The 23,104-nt window shown below is 42.8% G+C and overlaps 1 protein-coding gene across 3 annotated transcripts in view; it reads left to right on the forward strand.

Moving 5' to 3' along the window:
- GRAP2 (GRB2 related adaptor protein 2) overlaps positions 1-23,104 on the forward strand; it is a 100,990-nt gene that overhangs the window by 72,177 nt on the left and 5,709 nt on the right. For 2 of the 3 annotated variants that reach the window (XM_086887507.1, XM_023934984.2), the window contains 4 exons: positions 14,538-14,640; positions 17,742-17,833; positions 20,085-20,204; positions 21,910-22,078. In XM_086887507.1, coding sequence (XP_086743633.1) covers positions 14,563-14,640; positions 17,742-17,833; positions 20,085-20,204; positions 21,910-22,078 — 459 coding nt within the window. In that variant the 5' untranslated portion in view covers positions 14,538-14,562. Of the gene's footprint in view, positions 1-9,547; positions 9,603-14,537; positions 14,641-17,741; positions 17,834-20,084; positions 20,205-21,909; positions 22,079-23,104 lie in introns of those variants that run through there. The other variant, XM_086887508.1, reaches the window with a different exon arrangement.

The raw sequence follows: 23,104 nt of genomic DNA on the forward strand, positions 1-23,104 counted from the left end.
CATGCATGTAATCTCTCACTCTCACACACATGCAGTCTGCTGTGTTCCATGCATGTGTTGTAGCAAATACTTTAAATCTCTTTCTTACCATCCTGCTTAATATGCAAATGTGGATAGCACATCAAGATTAGAAATAAATGTAGCAGAATGACTTCAGTCAACCTGAAATGTCGAATGACTCATTCACACCCTTTGCACAGTGTTCCCTTTTTGCCACATGCAATCTATTGACTAGTCTGAAGGCAGTGTGGCTCCCTGCTGCAGAGCAGCAATTGATTACTTGCTCACAGAGGGACTGGGACCATGATTATTTCTGCAGGATGTACAAGGGTTATGCAGAGAGGCTCCAATGAACCTCCTTGCCATGGCGGTGCCCATGCTGTGGGAAGGGGAAATGTAGGATGTCAGTCTTGATCTGCCTATAAGGAACTTTTTTTGTGCTTAATTAGGTTTCATTTTTCTAAATGTTAGTTCAGTAACCAATATTCTTACATTATGGTATGACCTGGTTTTATTCCAGATAATAAGAACCCGTTCCAATTTGATATAATTCGACTTTGGATTAAGATAAACAAGAATGAGTTGTACCTAATTCGGAGTAAAAATGTCTACATGTTAAAACATTCAGGAACTGCTGCTGCACTTTAATTTCAGAGGTATCATAATCCAAGTGAACTAAAAAATGCATTGACAAACATGAAATATGTTCCACACTTCTACTTAAAATGGTACAATCACTGTGCAGAGAAAACCCCAGGAATAGTAACAAGCTGGCATTCACACATCTTATAATGAGAAGAAAAGTTGGATTGACTGTTGCAGTTGCATCTCTATATGTATGAATTATTGTAATTGATTTCTTTTAAAACCATTTCAGAACCATTCCCAAATGCAGATGCAAATGGGCTGACTTTAATTTATAGAAAGGAGGTTGTGTAGCACTCAGACCTTGTAAAAGAGGTTCTGCGTTTCAATGGAAGTTGAGCTGTGAAGACCCATTAAGCAGCAAAAATATAGTTAATACAACAAAGAGGCTCCAAAGGTAAATATGCAAGTGGGGCCATTATGCAATGAAGGTATCACAACTGTACTCATTATACCACAACACAGACTGCACTGGCAGCATTTCAATTTCTCTGTCCTTACCTAAATGTGTATCAGTTTGTCACTTCTTCTAAGAATAAAGGTGACTGAGCTGCAATTATGTGTAACATGTCCAAGATAAGAGGACCATTAAAACCAAGTAATTAGATTCCCCATGTTTGTGTTTACAATATCATAGCTAAATGTATATTGAACTAGACTTTTGTATTTCATTCTTTCATAAAAGCACAAGAGGAGAGTAAAAACATACAAAGGAAAAGAGGCAAGGCAAACTTTCCCCTACAAATTTTGCAGTAAAATGAAATTTTGTACAAAAATGTGTTTTTGTTTAAAAGGACAAAGAAACTTTACTTTTTCTTACTTAGGTAAAACTTTTCTTACAAAGGTAAAACTGTTGTTTTACCTTTGTGCAAAATCATGTCTGTTGGCACACAATCACACAGATTAATTTTAGTACTAGTGTTCCAGATTTTGCACAGTCATCTGTGATGGCAGGACTAATCACACACACACAAACAAAAAAGCAAAAAAAAAAGCAAAAAAAAAAAGCACAAGGAAAATAGTAGTTCAATCACTGATCTTGCTCTTCTTCCCATTTTACACAAATTTTTATCAGCTGGCCTTATCAAAGAAACATGCAGGAGCTGATTGGAAACAGTGTTTTATACCCAGATGTATATACTAGCAGATTTTCATAGCATTTTCTTTCCATATCCCACTCAAATGTATTGCTCCAACACAGAGTCCAATATAAGATTAAAAACTATTTTTACTAGATTGGATTAATGCCTTAATGTAATGAATTCTGTGCTATGCCCAGAAACAAAGATATTTTAGCCTTCTGTTGCATCTTCCATCTCTTACATAGGAAAGAGGAGTTTCATAAATGCTGTGGAAATGGACCAATGACATAAGGTGAACTTGCTCCTATTTTAGCACAAATATTTACAGGGGTCTTTTTTCCTAGATTTCCATTTCACATTGCAAAGTGCCTGATAGCTTATAGACAAAGGAAATTTAACATTCACATGCACTTCCAGTGTGCATTCATATGCAGACCCACATGAACACCAGAATTCCTCAGCTCTTAGTTACAGGGCAAGATCTCGGATTTATAGAACAGCATGCTGGAAACTATGTATTTTTGAATCATGTCTCTGACAGTCAAAGTTGGAAATAATTAATCTTGAGTATTCTTTCCCATATTTTGAAATACAAGGAAATGGACCTTGGAATATCTAAGCACCTTGGAGTATCTAATTGTAGACAGGTTTTATTGCCTGTGGTTGGTTGTTTTTAATCAGATCTGATACTACCAGATTCTTGTTTCTGTTTTTACTCTTTTGCTTTGGAAGTGACTTTTGAAAAGTCCTCCCTGGTAGCATATATGTGTGAAATATATCATCACTCTTCATCCCAGTCTCTTCTATGATCAATTTGAGAAGTATAATTCTCTGTCTGACTTGCAGCTAGCAGAATTCCCCGGAGCTGATCACAGCTGGTGTGATTCAGAGAAACTTTGAAGGTACTTCAAATTATACCAAAGACCAGTTTCAGGATAAGAAGTCACAGGATTTCACAGAGCCCAGACATGGCCTGATGCCCACTTGATCCCTCTTGACTGCAGTCTTTTACTGGAAGTAGATCTCAGAAGATAAAGATTGCAAAAAGGGCTGCACCCACATAAAAGCAGGCGTATGTACATGTGCACAGACACCTCAACAAATTCAGAGGTGTCCATTTTGCTCTTTTTCTGCCCTGTATCCATTTATCCTTCAGAGAACCTTCAACATTAATGCAAATACGTTGGACACAGGCAGTTCATTGGTATATTGATATGGTGTATTGATCATAGTGGCCTGTTGCAGCCCTAAATTTTATGAAATCATTAAGTGCAACAGAAGCACCCAGAAGCTGATCCCTTGCTTGCATACACACAGGCACAATGGGAACAGGGTTGGTTTTCTGATAACCACACACTTGCAGTGCACCATATATCAGTCAGTGCTGAAGCTTACCAAGAAAAGATGAGAAAAATTGAGAGGCAGTTAGCAAGATAAGGTATGAGGAGATTTAAAAGAAAGTAGCATAGAAGGAAGTGGCTACATTTTTCATACTTTAGTTGTTTGTCTGGAGGGCTTGAGAAGGAGCTGCTCGACAGTTGTGCTAAAAGAAACGATTCAAAGCATCTTCCCATCAGGCAGCATTCTTCAAGTGTCTGCTCTTGAGGAGCGGTCGGGGAAAATTCCTTCTGTAGGAAGCAGTTAATGGGGCTGCATTACCGACCCCTTATTGCTCTGTCTGATAGAGAGACAGCAGGCTCACTTTGGCAGCTCCAGAGCCCTGATCAGTTCAGATTAGGGGCCCATCATCTGTCTGGCTTAATCAGGCGTGTTTAGATATATTAATCATGGTTAGAGGGGTGTAGTGCAGGAAGGGGGAAGAAATAAAGAGTGAGATTACTTTTCTCTAGCTTCAAATGGCAGCTTTGCAAATCCCACTGAGTCAAAAGGTGCTCATCAAAGGAAAATTTAAATCCTGGAAAAGATTTTGTTTTGTTGAACACTCCAGCACTGGATTCAAATCACTGAAGTAGAGTCTCTTTTCTTTCTCTCCTTTCTTTTCTCCATCTCTCCTTCTCTTTCCTGTCTTTACACACAGCAAAGAAGAAAATCAGCAGCTCATGCAATCCACATTGATTTGGCTTGATATCCCCTGCTTAGCTTATCTGTAGGTCAGATTTTAAGTGTTATTTCAAAATTAGCCATCATCGTAAGCCTAGACCCGTGACTCCAGTGTTCTTGTCACGTTGTCTTCCAGGGATGTACAGGGTACCACTGAAACAGCTCCTAGGACTTACTTTGGTAATTGTTAGTGTTCAGAAGGGATGGGAAGATGTTCTTTTTTTTAACAGAAGCAGTGATCACAGTAGCTTCTGCGTTTTAAAATTAGAATACTGTAAAGAAAAATTAGTACAAAGTATTATATAGTGAGATGTGCCAAATTTGCTGCTGTTGTACCTTACTATAGTTAACAGATGATGATGGTGGAGATCAACTGATTAACTCTTAAGAGGCTCTGAAAGAGACCAGCAAAGAGAAGAAAGTTTTCTTAGACCTCTCTCAGTGGTGAGGAAGATCAGAAACTGGTCCTGCTGGAAGGAAGGAAGGTCCTGCTGGTGGAAGGCTCCAGACCAGAGGCCAGGCTACAGGATCTGTGGTCTTCTGCCCTGAGAAACTTGCCCTTTTTCGCTCTTAGATGAGATAAATGTAGGGCAGCCATAGAAAATGTGCTGTTATGAGGAAAGCATTCCATTCACATTGTTCTGTAGTCTTCAGCCTTTATTGGGCTTGCAGATTCATTTAGATTTCCAAGTGAAAAATACAAATTGTTTTGTGGTGAACAGAGGCCTCCTTGGCAGTGAGCTGGATCTTCTTTGGTCCCAATAGCCAGTTCTTGAATCCCAGTTCATGGGCCCAGACTCGAAACTCTGACATGGAACACTACAGAACACAGCAGGCATGCTTTGGCTATGTGCACTCAGAGCAGCTGGCAACACAGAAGCTGTAAGGCACTTTTTCCTGTCTGGACTCTTGGGCAGCAGTGCAGCAGTTAAAGAAAATCTGTGGAAATCCAGAAGAATTATTTGGTAGTGAAGAAAATTAGGTCAAACGTCCCTTTCTCTGTTGTAATCTCCTCCTTCCTCCTCCAGTACTGCAGTCGGTTCCATGACAGTTCAATTCTTGTGGTCTTGTAATTGCTGTCCAAATTATAATCTTGGGATGTCACAAAACTGGCTCAGTGTAATCACCATATAAATGGAGAAGGTAAAGAACCTGACTGGTTAGAATCAAGAAGCTGCTAGAGAGACACTAATAATTCAGTAGCAGGAATTATGGAGTAGGAGCTGTAGAAGAAAAAGTTGGCAGGTTTGAAAGGATTTGATGAAAATGGTAAATATCGTCAAGTTTGCCAGTACTTCTTTAGAACAGGAAAGTAGAGGATCCTAGCCATAAACTTCCAAAGAAAAATCTCTCAGAAGTGCAGAGATGCTCCTCAGCTGTAGGGGGTATCCTCAGAGATCAGTTTGCAGAATGATGGGAAATGCTGTATGAATTAAGTAGCAAATTAACACTGTTGTTCAGGATTAAAGTCACACCTCCTTGCAATAAATGATGGTACATGGACGGGACCAGGCAGAAAAGTTGTACACTCTCCTGGTGGATAAACAGCCACAGAATTAGAACAGTACTTCACAGGTAAATTTTATTCCTGTAAGAGAATTGGCTTCAATTCAACCTTTAATTGAAATAATTGTACCACTTGTGAAAGCTCAGTAGGCTGTAGTCACATCAGCTGAACTGAATGTGGATTGTGAGGGTGATGGTGACAAAATCAGCACTAGAATAGCAATAGCTTTGCAACTAATGCTGATGACTGAGCTTTTTGAAAATCCTGGGACATGATCAAAGAGGACTTGTTGCAGGTGAACAACAAGACACAGGGCTTCCAAGGCAATTTCTGCTAACAGGAAGCACAGCAAACACATTGGGAAAGAGCCCTTCCCAGATCAGTTCATGGAGCTCTGCGGGGAAGCTTTTATAGCACCGCCACTTCTGTGCACTGAGTCCTGAAAAAAAGAACTGCCCACTAATGACCTGTCACTGTGGACAGCCTGAGCAGCTGTTTGCAGGGAGCAAAGCTGTGAGAGGAGGAATTGCTCTGTGTGCAGCATATCTGAATGTGGGAACAGGAATAGATGGGAGATTGGGAAAGACTCGACAGCTTCCATTCATAATGCTCAGCTTTATGTGGATTTACAGTCCTGATGCTCCCAATTCCACAGTTGCTGAGTTACCACTTCCAATTACTTACAACAATTGAAATCTCCCTTGTTTCCACACTTTGACTTCTATTTCCCTTGTTGACGTTCTTTCTTTCTGGAGGCAAAGTAAGAACACGGGGAAGCCATTTATCCTGAGGGTAACAAAAGCTGGTCATTTAATTTTTCATATATTTTCAACTCAATTCAGAGTAGACAAAATATTTGATGTATATGTTTTGTTGGAAATAACCCTTTGTCCTTCTTCTTTGCTTTTTCTTTTCCCTTTGTTTTTGGGGTTTTTTTTTTCTGGCTATCTTTCTGCATGCTTCCCCAGATAGAAACTGATAGAAACTGAAGTAAATAAAATTGGAAAAAAAATCTTGGAAAAAGATTCTTCTCTTGAAAATTTCAGGCCACCAAGAAATTACTAAAATTCTGTGAGACAGTGCATTCTTGGGCAGTTTTCAGACATGTTTGCGGATGCATCTATTTTGGGTCACTCGCCAAAGTGCAAAAGCAGGTGTAAATTTATCTGCATCAATCTTTTTAAATCCAGGTCTTCTCAGACTGTATAATAGCCATGGTTTGGCCATCCTGTCTGGATTGTGTGAGTAGTAGATAATGACAAAGAAGGCTGCAGCAGGTAGTTGTGGAATAACCTGTCTGCCTGGGCTGGGTTTTACTCAGTTGTCTATAGAGATTGGCTAAAACACAGATGCATGGAGTCTGATGTCCTTCCCATTAGGTTTGTTTTCATTACTTATGGCTGAAGTATCTGGATGTTTCTTCATATTTTTCAACATAGTTGTGATAGATGTATTCTGCAAGGTGAAGAGGTTAATGTGTTACTGTAACTGTGACAAAGGAGGAATATACAGAAATGGAGAAGAAAGTAAAGAGAGTTATTTCCTATTCTGTCCTATTTCCTATCCTTTTTCAGTGTTGGGAGCTTGCCAGTATTGACTGTTTTGTTTATAGTATAGAGAGCCACATCTCTTATGGCTTGACATTTAATAGATTTAATATTATAATGCAATAGTTCTGGATACATAACAGGGATCCATGCAGTGTTTTGTGACACTGTCAGGCAGCAAGCATGAGTGACAAGTCACCAGCAGAGCTCTTGCTGGGGGGCCCATTAGATCACATCATGGAAGAAAACAGAGAAATTAGGTCGTTCCAGTGTGTAACGTAATGCAATCTGTCATGCCTTTCACAGACCACAAAAAAGTACAGAGCTTAAACCCAGGAAGATTGTGAGGATTGGTGTCCTACCTTTCTGCGCAGAAATTTATATTTCTCATGTATTGATAGCCACACCTAAGACTTTTCACAACATGGCAAGAGTTAACTGCTGTAGTCTTCCTTTAGCCCCCTGCCTTCTGAACCTGTATATTTTTTCCGAAAATATATTCAAGATCATCCTGTTCAGAGGGAGTTTTCACTGTATCTACCCCTGACTGCTCTGAGTGCTTCATAATTTTCACACTACTCCTGTTTTAATTTATAGATATTCCAGTGAGATTACTGCCTCCCCAAAAGGTGGTGTGTGTGTGTGTGTGTGTGTAGGGACTACCACCTACCAGCCCACTGCTGGACCAGTCCTCTTGGCACGTTCTGGTGTGTTTTGGTGAAGTGCCACAGCTCCTAAGGATTAATTGGGTCAGGTTAAAGTTACACACAGTCCATGATGCTGTACCCAGCAGCAGCTGTTTGGGGAAGGAGAGTGAGAGCAGGACACATACATGTCACAGCTTCTTTCTCTACAGCCCCCCAGACTCTGACACTCTTGGAATGAACTCCTAGTGCTTAAGTTATGAGAAATTATGGATAAAAATTTCCTGTTTACCTTTTCTGTGATTCTCATTATTTCCAAAACTGACATATATCCCTCTGACATTTTTTTAAAGGCAAAGGATCCCAGTCTTTGATTTGGTCCTTTCTTGTCCAGAAACTTCCCATTCCTGCTTTCTATTTTCTGCTATTTCTATTGAGATGGAGGGATGACAACTAGCTGCTTTATTCAAGTGACAAATATTCAAGCAGGTGCCCCGGGGACTTGTGCAGTGACATCATTTGCCTTCTGGTTTTCTATCATTTTCCAGATGTTTCCTAACCTCCCCTTTTTGACTTCCACTCAGCTGACACTTTGTTAGGCATCTCAACAGCATCTCAAAGGTGTCTTTCCTAAGTGGAAACTGCTAATTTAAGTCCATTGCTGTGTTCATGTAGTTATGTTTTTTCTCCCATGTCCGTTGCTTTTGCAGCCATCAGCACTGAGATTCATCTTGAGCTTCAACAGAATTTTTAAAACCATCTGCAAGGCTTTGTGATCCGATTTAATTTTTATTACCCCAGATTTTTATCTCATCAGTAAGTTTTATCACTTTGTGTTTTCCAGATCATTTATGAATATTTTGAACAGCACATTCAAATTGTTTCCTAACTTTTAAAAAGTTCTTAATCCTCTGTAGGACCTTCCCTCCTATTCTTTGAGAACTTAGTAGGCTTTTCTTAAGAGTCTTTGGTGAAAGCCTTCATCAAAAATTATGTAGAAATGCAAGTTTTATATCAAGTGATCACCTATATCCACATGTTCATCAGCTCCTTCAAAGAACTCAGATTTGTGCCATATTATTTCCTTCTACAAAAGTTATGTGAGGGGGAATTGGTATGTTATTTCTCTCTTAGGGACAGTAATTATTTTCATCATTAATCTTTTGACCCCTTTCAGGCAGACAGAAGGCAGAACTGCACCTTGCATCCCCTCAAAACACATCTCAAACACTGTGTTTGTGGCTGTTTTCCTCGTACCGAGGCTTAGTTAACTCTGGCATTGTATGCCACAGTTTAATTGTGAGGCCTTTATTATTTCATGTTCGGTTTGGATTTCAGTCAAGACTTCTAAAATATCAAATCCTTGAATTTACTCTTGCTCATTTACTATTTTTTCCTAAAATCTTTTATTCCAGTTGTTCATCTTGAAATAGCTCTCCTGGCTTTCCTCTGCAAAGAAAACTCCGGTGTGGGGACCTCCTTATACCCCTATGGAAGATGCATGCACGTAGAGAATTCATTTCGCTTTTGTGCTTCATCCTTATCTTCTTTGAGCATTCTTTTCACATTTCAATCATTTGTCAGCCCTGAAGACACTGGCAGGCTTCCTGCTTCTGTTGTCTTTGAGAATTATTTTATTACATGTTTTTATGTCTTTAGCTACTAGCTCCTCAAGATATGTTTTTCAACAGACTTATGGTTTCTCAGTTAACTTAGAAGATCTGTGCTCATTTCTGTTTTCCTTATTTGGGTAGATCTTGCACTTTTTGAGGGACCCTCCTTTATTCATCTGTTAAACCACCCTGGGCTGAAGCAGCAGCCAGGGGCAGCTCCTTTTGAGCTGGCACCACCATTTTAAACGTTTGGGGCGCCAAATATTTCTGACATTAGAGACTGGAAATTGTCCGTGCCTGGCTCTGTCCTGTGACAGAGTCTCATTCCTCTGTCCCCCATGCCCACTCTTGACTGTCCCTGTCCACACACGTGGGCCCCGTACCAATGTGTGACACGGGTGCTGCAGGGAGGGGCCCGAGCTCTCCGTCTCTTCCGTGCCTTAGGTGGCAACGCACCTCAAGAGCAGGAGGAGCACCTCAGCAGAGAGGAGAGCTGCTGCAAGGTATGGCCTGAGCATGGCTCCGAGACTGGATTTGGGGGAGCTGGGTGGGACAAGGTACAAGGGCGGAAGAGGGAGTTTTGGACGGAAAAGTGAAGCACTGTGCAGGAGGGGCAGAGCCTGGGATCCCAAGACCATCTTGTTTATCAGCTTTCACAACAGGGCAGCACTTTTGCAGGACAAATCCCTCTGCCTCTGCCAAATCTGAGGGAGGAGGTAGGGAGGAGGCAAACAGAAGGAGGTGTTTCCCCACCACCCCAGTCCCCTCTTCCAGCACAGCAAAGATTTGGGATTTTATTCCGTCACAGTTTCATGGGGTACTGTATCGTGCTCCTCTCTTAGAGCTTGTTGTGGCACCAGCTTCCCACGTTGCTGCACAACTCTGTCCTGACGGGAAGTAGCACAGAAGACCTGGGTTCCCTAGGGAGATTAAGCACCATCCTAGTTTGGGGCATTTCTTACCAACTGCTGTTGATTATAGAGTCCTGAAAATTTGTTTGTTATGTGAATCCAGTTCCTAGGAGGCTTATTTTGTTTGCACACAGGCTCAGCTGAAATGCTATGCATTGCTCTGGGTGGCAGAATAGCCAAGAATTAAATGTATAATTTCTTAGTGTTTTAGTGACTTGTTCTCCCTCATAAATTTTACCCTCTTATCACTGACAGTCAGTGAAGCTGCACCATTAACTCCGTAGCAAGAGGTTTGTGTTTTTGGAGCTAAATATTCCCATGCCACTTGTATGTGGCTTAGCTGGTGAAAACAAAGCTGTTATCTGTAACAGCTCTTCTAGATTACAGGTCCCTTCTCCATTGTTTCTGCTGAAATGTCATCTGGCATTTCTGTACAGATGTTCAGGGTTGAATCCTGTCCCCGGCTGCTCATCAGTCCAATAGGTTGTTCCTGCAGAGCCGAACAAAGACACAGTAGCTCGTGCTGTATATCTTGGTGCAAAACCTCACTGGATGAAACTTCAGACTGGAGATGTGTGAATTTTTTTTTATGATACAGGCATATAAATATTAACATTTTTCATATGGTTCCATGAAGCGAGTGCTTTGTTGTAATTTTGCTCTCCTGATGTAGGTGAGATTGGGGAAGGCTGAGGCTGGGCAGTCCCCAAGTCTTCATAGGTGATGACCTTCCCTGGCATTGTTATTGCTGAATTTGGAGACAGCATGGTGTAGAGTATCAGTGTTGAACTCTTTGGGGCTCTGCTGTCAGGCTGCATTGCTTGCTGACATGTTTTAGGCCTGGGCATTTTCAATCAACATGTTCTTCCTCAGGGAACAGCTTTCTACCAAACCAAAATGCCTACCTTGTGCTCTGAAAGCCATGCTGCTTTTCACTTTTCATTTTGTGAACTTTCTGTTGCACCAGTCCCACAGAACTGCTGTAGCCTTATGCCTCGGATCCACCCTGTTACAAAGGTGAACCACAGAGAAAATTCACCTGTGTGCAGAAAGCCAGCACAAAATGAAGGGTATTGGCCAACTCACACTTGGAACTGAAAAATCCCTTTTTGAGCATTGAGTATGTTCCATGCTAAACTCTCTACAAAGGTGATTTTCACAGAGAACATTACACACAGTCTAAAATTGTCCTTGGCTATCCAAAGCTTAAAGGAGTTGCATCAGGCAGTTAAAAGAGGAATTTGGGATAAAAGGTGCTTGAGAAATGTAAGTTATGATAATAGTGAAAAATTTCCTGTCTGTCTGTGTTGTGGGGTGGTGCTCAGAGTCACACATGCAGAGAGGGAAAGAATGGGAGATTCTCTCCCAATCTCTCCTCCTGGCAGAGGAGTTTTCGTGAGGGCACTGCAGCACTGACCCATGTGGGGATTCTCAAGTTTCAGATGGAGGGAGGAACAGGATCAGAAAAACAGAGCTGGTTTGAAGTTCAGGTGCTGAAAAGTGGTCGGCTGGAGTTCAAAGGCAAGATAATTGGCTAGTGTTGCTTTAGTAGCTGGTGGGGGAAGAGCTTAGGAGCAGAGCATTACTGTGTTGCTGATTTATCAACACAGCCAACGCTGTGGATGGTGTTTGAGCCACTTCTAAATCCAGCCGCTGGCAATGAAAGGCACATTTAATCCATGCGTTAGATCGTTTGAAGAGGTATCTGCCTCCTGGTCTCTCCCTCAGGCTGGGATTGCTGAAATTGAAGTGAGAGGGAAGATTTTAACTGTTTCACAAACTCTTCTCCTTTGGAGGGGGCCACATTCCAATAGCACCTTTAACATTTGGGTTATTGAAAAAATAAAGGTTTTCTACTCTCATGCCCCCTGTAGAGAGAACCCCCACTACTTCTTCTGTATCAAAAGGACAGAATCAAAGACAGGATTTGTATTTAAATAGTTTATTGTTTTTAAGCGTGTTCTTTTCCTCAAGCTGGGATTAATGGTCTGCACTTAGGAGTTCCAGGATCCATCTGCATTGTTGGCTCTGATCTCTCTGCACAGGCCACCACTGCAAGATAAAACACTGAAAAACAACCCTTATTAAAGCAGTTCTCCTTTAGTCTTTTTCTTCAATTGTCTTGAAAGAGCATCATTGTTTAACCAGTTCCCTTAAGGGTTAGTTCCCCTCCAATTTAGTACCCCTATGCTCTGTTAGCACACAAGGGAGCTGACACTGCCTGTGAAGGGTTACAGACTGAAGCTCCAAACATGTCTATGCAAGACTAGAGGACAGTTCTCAAATCAGGCCTGAGCTGCACCTGCAGGGTAACACCAATGTCTGAATAAGAGTAAGACAGAGGATGACCCTAATCTGCAAAAGGTATCTAGAGTAAGAATTAAAGAGCATTAGTAGGTCAGCAGGGAGAATAGGGAGTGAAAATGTTTGGACTAGGTGGAAAGCTGAAGCCTGAGAAGGAAGCACCAATGTGCTCTAGGGTGTTACGGCTCAGCCCTGATGTGAACCCAAAGGCAGCAGGTTGGAATAGCGGGCGTGCGGCAGATCTCACCTGAGCTGCGTACTCTGACCTGCATGGGAGGCCCTGGCACTGAGGCAAACCCACTTGCTCTAGAACAGATTCATGCTGGACAGGCAGAACTCTCTGTGGACTGCCAAAAAATTTGCCTTGGTGCTTCACAGCGCTCACCAGCCACATGGATATTAATTCGCCCATAAGCTGCAAAAAAGAGGGTGCTAACAGAATCAACTAGGAAGCACATAAGCATATTTTTTTCATTAGAAGTGATCATAACAAATCTCAGAACTAATATCGAGTGATATTATGGCCCTTCTTGTGGATCAATTTATTCAGGGATCTTTAGTCAAGCGCAAAGGAACTCTGCAACCAGGAAATAGACAACTTAGCCAATAAAAAACTGCTTTATACTCTGAAGACACACAGAACCTAGTTAGGATTTAATGAAGTATTAGGCTACATGTTATCCTACTCCTCACCTGCATAAAGGCACCCAAAGATTCCTTGCAGGCATCTTTGCCTGCAGAAATGCAGAGTCAGCCTCCATGGTTGACATCTGCCACCAGCTGGGTCAGGACTGATGGCAGTGACAGCTCAGCTCAGTGACCCAAATGATTCATGACGGGCACTCAGCTAGACTGACTGTCCCAACTAAGCTGTAGTTTTGTTTCTCCTCTGAGATTTTATATATTCCCATGTTGGTGGTTTTCCTCTGGAATCCCTGGGCTAATGCTAGTGCAGTCCTAGAGCTTTTGCCCTGCAGGCTTTCTCCCAGCTCATTCTCAGCAGCTGAAGTTGAGCTGTATCAGAGCTGGGCCCTGGATCCTTGTTACACAGGGAGTTAAATCCCGGGGTTGTGTGTCAAAGTAGGAACATTACAGCATGTATTGCCAAGCAGGAGGGTTACAGCAGCCCTTTGATTTTAAAGTGGCAAAATTCTGGAGCTTGCTCAGTATCAACACTTTGTATTTTGAGGATCTTGTGTCAGTTCTGATAAGAAATACCTAACCCTAATTAGGGTTGTTAATTTGTTTGTACAGTGTCTTTCTAGAGCTTTCTGGTTAAGAATGTTTTGGATCAGGCAAGCTGGCACTTCCTCTCAAGCCATAAAGACTGGGTGTTTATGTGAGAATTGAGATTAGGTAGCAGAACCCGTAGCTTCAGGATCTTTGTTCCCAGATGAACCTAGCTTAGAAATTGTAAAAATCACTTCTATATTGGAGCTGTCTGATGGCCTTCAGAAGCTGTGCTGCAAGAGTATCTGCCAGCAGTGCACTTGCTTAATGCGGCACTGCCTGCCTACTTCTTGGTATGTCACTGGCAGCCTCACCACTGGGCTGCGGGGTACATGACCCAGCCATAGGAAATGGGTAACTCTTGGTTATTAAAAATGGTCCTGCCGGGGTACATCCGAGTTACATGAGCAGGAAGTGGTGAAGGAGCAAAGCTCATCTTGCCACTTCCCCTGCCACATTGCTCTGGTGCTGAAAAGCAGGCTTAGGTTTGCAGGCTGTCTGATACATTTCAGGCTCCTGGGTTACCAACACTGTGGTAGGCTTACCGTCTGCCTGCTTCAAAATAGGGAATACAGCCTTTCTGCAAACAGTTTTTTCCTACCTGACTCACTCTTGAGGTAAAGAGTCAGTCACTGCAGCAGGCAAATGCATTTTTCTGTTGCAGGACAGAGTCACTTGCTTTATTGGGAACTGTGACAGAGTTGGTCTGTACAAGTTTTTCCCATCAGATTGCTCTAGAGAAAGAAATCTGTTGGAATAAGCACACACTATTGGTTCTTTGTAGTTCTGACTTCAGGTTAATTATAACCTCAGCCATGCCATCTCTTCTACCTGCTCAAGTCTTTCCATGCCTACTAACTAATGGCTGCCCGTAGTCGGTGCGTGCTTCTCCACGTACAAATCACAGCACTGGCTATCAGCTTTCCAGAGGCTGGACTCCACAATCCCAGTAGCTCAGAGATGCTGAAAAGTGTCTGACATTGCTTCTTCCAGCTTTGCTCTGCCCCCAAGACCCAGTATGGAAGCCATTGCCAAGTTTGATTTCACTGCTTCTGGAGAAGACGAGTTGAGCTTCCAGGCTGGGGATATGTTGAAGGTAAGCACAGCCCGCAGCTTGACTAAACAGCATTTCTGAGACTGCTTCCAGATCTTTCTTGTGCTTCCATTTGCCTTCACAAAACAGATGGAGACACATCTATAAACTAGGATACAAATGCAGGCTACTCCTCTCCCATAGGGTTTGCAATAGGACAACAGTTCCCAGGTTACTTGAGTCTGTGTCAACTTTTCTTGATTTTATGTCCATAAACTGTGGATTTAGTTGCCCTGCAGTCCTAAATCATCCTAGTCAGCAAGGAAGGATAAGTACCTTTGCTGGAGCACAGATCAAGATCTTTGGTGACAGATTCTGAGGGTCCTGTCTGTCTTCATTGACCAGGTAAATCATCCACAGTGACTGTTGTGATGACTATGTCTAAGTGCAGGCAGAATTAGTTATGTCCAGAGGCATTGCTGTCTTCCTCATTTCCAGCCCTTAAATAGTTTAAAAGATAACTCTTATCCATTATAGAATTTATGTCTAGCTTTTCACTGTTAGTTATTATTGTTAGATGCTGCAGGGATTTTAGGTAATTGCAAATAGAAGAGGAAAAATCCATGAGACAGATTGTTACATACATAATGGAGTAGTTTAAGAGGTCCTGGTCTAATAATGCTCTATACACCCATGCAGGAATTTAACAATGGGGCAGTGGCAGAAATAGAATTGATCATATGCAATACAGAGCTTCTGGAAGTCTCTTTAAAGTTGATTTGTATGCATTATGATAGAATAGTTGTTGTTAAGGTTATCGAAGTCCCACAGATGAGGTCACTTGAAGTTTCACCCTAATTATTTACCCACTTCTCAGCCCCAGATGTTGTTTCCATTGAAAATGCCTGAATATTACTCTTCCCTAAGGCCTTAACTCCTTTACTGTCCAAAGGGGTGATGTACAACAATAGGATGTAAACCCTTGTTTGGTGAGGAGCCTTTGCTACCCCTCTGTGCAGTCACTGATATTCCAGTTAATAATCTGATACAGAGTCTCAGCCTTGCCTTTTCCATCACCACCGTTTTTTATTTTATTGGCCTTTTAATTCTTGGCACTTAGACAAAGTTGACAGCATCCTGAGCTCATTAGTACCAAATCTTTCCAAAGAGCTGTGAGAAGGTTCTGGAGAAATTACTGTCCTCTCTTCAGCACAGATAAACAGTGTTATTCTTCCCCAGTCAGTCCTTACTATCACATGGCCTTTACTGATGCCTTTTTTCTCAGGAGACTTCCATCATGTCCCTCCCTGGCTGTGGTGATGGTGATGGCCAGGTCACTTTTCTTTCTGTTCCTCAGTTTCCCTTCCTGTAAAATCTTTATAAGCCAGAGCTTCCTTTCAAAGCATGCTGGAAGCTTCTGACAAAAAAGTGTTGGCGCTACACACCAGTTTTATTATTATTAGTTGTCATGGGGAATTCACTACCAGAAAATCAAACTGCCTCTTGCTTTAATATCCTTGAGGTAAACAAAACAACACCCTTAGCCACCTGAGCTGTAGTAGCAGTAAATCAGCCTGAGTAACAACTCTGTTCTGGCATAGGCACACATAGATTCATACCCCATCATGAGCCCCCTGGTGCTGCCTGCTACAACCTGCTGATTTATAAAGGAGATAAGATGAAGTATTGATGTAGAGATTACAAAACAGGAAACATGAGGCCCTCAACCAGTAGTGACAGGAGGAAATCCACCCTCTTACCCCTACCACACATCCTTCTCTGAGAGGATGACGCACTGAGAAACCCGCCAGCTCTGCAGTGGCAAACAGCAGGTGGGTCTTTCTGGAAACCTCACTTCCAGCAGAGCAGGGCCCAAGCATGAGCAGGAGCTCAGGAACCCTATCATGCCCCATGTTTGGCCACAGCAGTGAAAAAAGATCCTTAACCCAGCACCCAGCTGGGTAATCCTAACACTTCACCCAGGCATGAGGACAGCAGCGACTGTACAAGCAGAGGATTCCATAGCTTTCTATTCCTTAACTTTTCTGAATCCAAATGTTTAAAAAAGACCTACGTGGCAGGGAAGGCAATGAAGAATTGGCTCCAAAGACAGTAACATCCTGTTGCCTATACAAAGCAGTTAAAATGTGCCTTAGGCTCCCAAAACCATGAGATTGGCTCACAAAGTAAGTATTATTACTGTTAACAATAGATTTTAAATTAAGTCTTTTCTACTTGCTTTTTCCTTTTAAAACTGTCATAGCTCATGCTTTTAGGCTCCTCTCCAAAACCAGAGAGAGCAGAAAGATGGTCTAGTTCATACAGCAGAATCCTATCCCAGGGGTTGGAATGTCAAGCAAAACAACAAAGACCACAACATTTGCAGCAAAATCCTGATGTGGCTGTATTCTTGTCCTCCCTCCTCTAGCTTAGGGCTGTATCTTGGGCCATCATCCAGGGTGTCATGAATTTGGGTCCTCCCTGGTCAGCGGTGATGTTTCTAAGGACCATTACAGTTAACATTAATGTGAGCACACTTGAAGCTGCTCCAGCGTGTAATGTGGACTCACTTCCAGCTATCCTGCAATCTCTTAAGTATAATAGTGTCTTGAAAATACCTTTTGCCTCCTTCTTTTATCTACCTTGGCAAAGCTCAGGGTAGCTGAAGACTTAACCCACTAAAGAATCCCGTATGAAACGACAGGTGAGAGCACATGGTAACATCTGTGCAGTGGTAACACTGCATATCCCTCCATACCCATATGTCAGAGGGGTTTTCACAGGTATTTTCTTCTTCCCTTGTGAATCTGAGATGTCCCGCTACTATAAAACTATAAAAGGCAGCACAGAGAACAACTTAAACCCCTAGTAAGTCTTTCACAGCTGAATTTCTCCATTTCACAGGCACCAGAGATACATGGGAAAGCAGTCAGACAAAGGGATAAAGTTAACAAGCAATCTCTCTAATTCTGCTCAGGCTTTTTTATTGCTTGCTTGCCCTGAAGTGGTTATCAGCCACTAACCCTGTTCTACCATGGGTGGGCAGTAAAGAACGTGTACCATTTTCTTCTATTCTTACAAGACCTTCTAGGTTCCTGCCTGAATCTCGGTTACTTTTGCCTCTCTTGGGAGGCACATTTATTCCATCCGTTTCTCCGTTGCAGATTTTGAGCTCCCAGGAGGAGTGGTACAAGGCTGAGCTCAGAAGTCAGGAGGGCTACGTTCCTAAGAACTTCATTGATTTCCACGTTCCCCCGTAAGTGTGACAGAAGTGGTGCCGCCACCATGGCACATTTCCACCGAGCGCTGTCAGGAGCCCGTCTGGGTGCGCACCCAGGACAGGGAAGCGCTGGGCGTAACATCCTACACTTTGGGGCTGGCAAGGATTGCCATAATGCTACACACGGTTCTGCCAGCACAGAGTATTGCTACCTCAGAGCATCCTCTGTTCTTCCTGAGCTAAATGGATCTCGATGATCGCTGTCGGTCCCAAGTGACTCTTTTGTTACTGCTGCTCAGAGGGATGCTGGGATGTGGCAGGAGCTGCATTTAGATGTCCTCAGAGAGGAGGAGAATAGTCATGATGTGAAGTCTTGAGAACGGAGACAGAGAGGCTAAGCACAAAAGGAAGAGCAAGAGATCTTTCTAAAAACGAATTATAAAAAAATTTCCTCCTCCTCCGACTCTTGACGAGACTGACTCCCTTTTCCCACCCTGCCACCGCACTCCCTCTCCCCGCCAGGCGCTTGCGAGTTCCCGTCGGTGCGCTAGAGGTCAGTGCGATGCTGCGCCGCTGTGCCGGCTTGGTGTTCCTCCCGGATCGGCGGGGCTGAAGGACCAGGCGTGCCTCCCTGCTCCCTGACACACACACACACAGATCTGGCAGAGGACAGGCCAACCTGCGCTGCTCTCTTCCCGCTGAGCACATGGCGCTGCGCTTTCGGAAAGGAGCGATGCGTGTTGGAATGCATGTTAAATGTGCTCTCCGGCCCTACGCCATAAACACGACAGTGCATGGGATTTTTACAACCTTTCAGTTAGCAGAAATGCTCCCAGAAGCACCTCTCATTGTCCTCTCTTTTGGGAAGTGCTGCAGCATTTCAGGGGTGAAGAAGCGGAGCGCTTGTGGCTGTAATGCGCCGGGGCCCCGAGCAGTCACACCGGGGGCACACGGGGATTTTGGGCTTACAAATAAGTGCCTCTGTCCCCTTTGGAGGTGGCACTTACTGGCCTTTTTTGGACATAAGCCAACCTGCTTGGCTGAGCTGAAGGACATTATTAGTTTGCTGTGCAATTATGGGCTTGTACTTTTGGGCCTCAGGGGGATGAGATCTTCCAGTCGGTTTTTCTTGTTCGCCCTTTCACAGGGCAGTGCCATCACTCAGGAGCACTGGCAGCTGCTTTTTTCACACAGATTTTTCTCATGTTGCTTTCTCTGTGCAAGAGCTGCGAAGAAGTATTTCCACTTTGACACTTTTCTAAGCACCGGGTCTCCATTTTGAACAGTTCAGGCCAGATGACAAAACTAAATGTAGGGAAGAAAGCTGCCTCCTATTTTTGATGGGTTGTTTTTGCCCATCTTTTTCTTGCTAAGTAATCATTGAGACTCGTTATCAAGGCTTATCGAAGTCTGATTTTTCTTTGATAACGATACACAGTTGGTAAACTGTGATGATAATAAGGAACTCCAAAGTGGAAATAACAGACTTTAGGAAATTAAGAGTCCTTAATTTTAATGCCATACAAGCCATTAACTGTTAGGTAAAGTCAAAGACTGCAGTTTGTAGATCTTACTAGCTACAAGGTGGATATATGCAAATGTATGTGAATTTTTTGTTTCTGTACTGAAAAATTTCTACTGGCATTGTATTCTTTTACTATTTATGGTGATTTTCTCATTATTAGTCCAGTGCCTTATGCTGTTGTTTGTTATGCCCGACTAAATTTGCCTAAGTGTGCTTATGTATTCTGTGCTTCTGTGACTTTGTGGTATTGTAACTCTTGCAGGAACCAATTTATGAGTACTAAAACTTTCATGGCTTGCTTCTGCTAAAAATTTGTGTGTGTTCCATGCAATATATCCATCGCAATCCAGTAATTTTCTATCACTTTGCCAAAAAGCAATTTGATGTGTATGTCTGAGAGTTATATATGTATATATGTATACATACACATTTGTAATTTAAAATTTCTTTGGCTAACACCTTGTTGTACTGTGTCTGTAATTACAGTTTCAGCTGAGCGTTGCTTCTTAACAGACCAAAGCTTACACTGTTCTCTTTGCATGTACATGCTTTTACTACTCAAAAAAAATGGTCTGCATCCATCAAACCCCTGTACCTCAGCATATATATATGGCCACTGGGAGTGGGCCATATAACCTAGGCTCCTCTGATCCTTTTGTTTTCTTTCCTCCACCCTGCTTATTCACCCTACCCTCAAATTTTTTATTCATCACCTCAATTCACATCCTTATTCACATCTCCATGATTTTTCCCACTTGACAGCTGGTTTGATGAGAAGATATCCCGCCACGAAGCAGAGAACCTTCTCATGAGCAAAGGAGTTGGCTGCTTCATCGTCCGAGCCAGTCAGAACTCTCACGGTGACTTTTCCATCTCTGTCAGGTATCTGCTTCTCACAGCATATTCCTGCTTCTTTTCCTGTTTAATGGTGTCCCTAGCCTCCTCTCATAAGGATTCCTAACGTGATGTAGCCTCTTGAGAAGTTTGCGTGCTGCCAGTCACTGGTAGTGCTGCTGTGCTGTGAGTGAGAACAAATTAGGCATCTGATTCCCAAATGTTTCTGCTTCTTTTCAAGTGACACGGTGAATGCCCCATTCCAAAGCTGCATCCCCTGGTGACCTCCTTCTCTGAAAGAGCTACAGGAAAGCAGAGTGGTACAGGGAAAGTCTCCCACAGTGCTTAACAAGTGTCTTCCCTTTGTTTTCATTCCCTGGCAGCTCTGGTTACAGAATTCAAGAATTCAACTACTTCCTATTAAGAGATTACTATTACTTTGTTAACTTATTTCCCACAGGTCACTAAATAGCCATTGGACAAGAAATGGTTTTTCATTGCTTGCAGCCCAGCTGCATTTCAGCAACTTGCTGTAGCCCAGCACTTCTCAGCACATTTGCTTCTAAGCAGAGCTCTTAACTGATGTTTGGCTTCCCAATTTTCAGTCAAATAGTTTATAACCAGTTTTAAATTAGAGTCATGGTTAGCAATGTCTTTTCCAAGTGGTATGTACTTGCTGACTCAGGCAGTTCAAAAAGTGTCCAAAAGGAATGCAGGAAAATATTCTGGTTACATTTGCACCAATTAACACCAACAAATCAAGTACTGTCAGGCTCTTTCTATGGCCCTGAAGTCAAGAATTGTGGCAGAGGTCAGATCTATACGGCTACACCCTCCTCACCCCATCAAACAGAAGAGCTGTATTCAAGCAGCTCCCTCTAAACAGTTCCTGGCCTGTTCTTTCTAACCATGGCCCAGCACTATCTAAGGGAGAGCTTTTCCATTTAAACCACAACCATGCTAACACCTCAACAGCTTGGGACTGTAGCAGTCAAGGATAGCATTCAGTCCCTGCCTGTCCCCATTTAGTTTATTTGTGCAGATGTAGCCTCTAAGAAGAGTGTTTTGAGTGCCTGGAGTTGCACAGAGCAAGGAGGTGGATACAAAAACCAGGTGATACCTGGTGCAAAGAGGAATTGTACACATCAGACAAGAGGTGAGAGGAGGGGAGGTGCAGGAGGAATAAGGGGCAGAAGATTGAGATTGTTAATTTGGCTTGTAACAGCATCAGAAAATTCCTTTTTTTTTTTTTTTTTTCTTTTTGGATAGGGAGAATGACCTGTAGTAAAGATGTCACAGTAGTTTTATAACGTTTTAAAGCTTAGTGTATGGCTTCCCATGACTGTGTCTGCATGTAGTGGTGATCCCCATGGTGTGTAAAGGTGTAATACAAGTCTTACAGTCAATGCAGACTGGATGTTAACAGGACCTGCAGAGGCTGTTGGGTAGACTACAACTGCACTTTTTCACCCTGGAAGCTCCTTTTGCCTTTATTTCAAAACACAGGGTTTAAAACCCTGTGCTTTGTTCTGATAGTCCTTTGTGACTGGGCAGCCCTGGGGCACTCAGTGTTTGCAAATCGATGAGTCTTTTGAAATAGAGCCAAATCCACTACGCACAAGAACTGCCAGTGCATGACTTCCCAAAAGTCTAGATTTGTCCAAGCAAGAAGTTTTGGTACCCTTCTGGAAAAGACTTTTTCAAAAAAGGTAAAAGTGCAGTGTTTGATGATCTCTTTTCCATTGGGATCCAGGCATGAAGATGATGTGCAACACTTCAAAGTGATGAGGGATTCAAAGGGTAGCTATTACTTGTGGACAGAAAAATTCCAGTCTCTAAACAAGCTGGTGGACTACTACAAGACAACTTCCATCTCCAGGCAGAAGCAGATCTTCCTAAGGGACAACAGCCAAGAAGAAAAGGTAAACACAAACTGTCCTTAGGAGTTTCTCAGTCAGAAACCTTTCTGTGGAGGGAGTTCATCCCATGAGAATGTCTCAGAATGAGGAGGAGGACAGTCTGTCCCTGGAAACCCAGCCACATCACTGCACTGGTGGGTCCTGAGACACAGACTTTTAGTGGATTTAGTGCTTTGTAGAGTTCTATAAATTGAGCAGAATTTTTCAGTTCTTCAGATCTGAATAGAGGTGCTTTGCTAAAGCTGTGCTAAGACCTCAGAGCTGAAATTCTAAGATGCCAAGGGAAGCAGGACTCACCTTATTGAAATGCCTAGATTTCCTAAGGGCAAGTACAGAGCTGACTGGTTGGTTGTGACTGAGAAGAGTTTGAGTCTGGTTTCTTTGTGTCCTTGCACACATCCCGAGTGCAACTACAGCTGCAAGCTTGTCTGCTCACAAGAATTGTCCATCTTCTGCTACCAAGCCACAGTAAAAGGAATGTGGAGGAACAGAGGGCAGAACCTGGAGCAGTTAACCTGGCTGTTAGGAACTGGAAAGTACTACTGAGAAGAACATAGCAGATCTGGGAACAAGATGTGCCTTCGGGGAAGCTATAGTCAATGTTTGAGAAGGCTGAGAAATCCCAGTCCAATGAATGCCTGGGTTTGTGCCAGGGGAACAAGCAAATGACATAGCAGAGGCTGCTACACATTGCACCCCCTGTGCTGGGAGTGAACATGCCTGGTCACTGCAGCAACCAAAGTCCTGCTTTACTGGGAAACGGACTCTGGCATTAAATTACCAGATGTACAAGTAGAGGCAAGGCAGAAAGTGTGTGATCTGCTGACCACTGCAGTAAAGTTTTATAGGCTGCATGTGGGTCATTCTTGCTGGCTCAGAATGAGAGATGATACATTTTTCAGTCTGAAGAAGGGGCCTGGGTTGTTGTCTCTTTCTATACCACTTATACAGAGCTTTAAAAGCACACTAGTAAGGTATTAAAATAGAGGCTCTGGGATCTGTTAGAGAGAGATCACAGCAATGAATCTC

The sequence above is a fragment of the Cyanistes caeruleus genome, chromosome 4 (genome assembly GCF_971803275.1).
Source record: "Cyanistes caeruleus chromosome 4, bCyaCae1.hap1.1, whole genome shotgun sequence".
In the NCBI taxonomy this organism is placed as follows: domain Eukaryota; kingdom Metazoa; phylum Chordata; class Aves; order Passeriformes; family Paridae; genus Cyanistes; species Cyanistes caeruleus.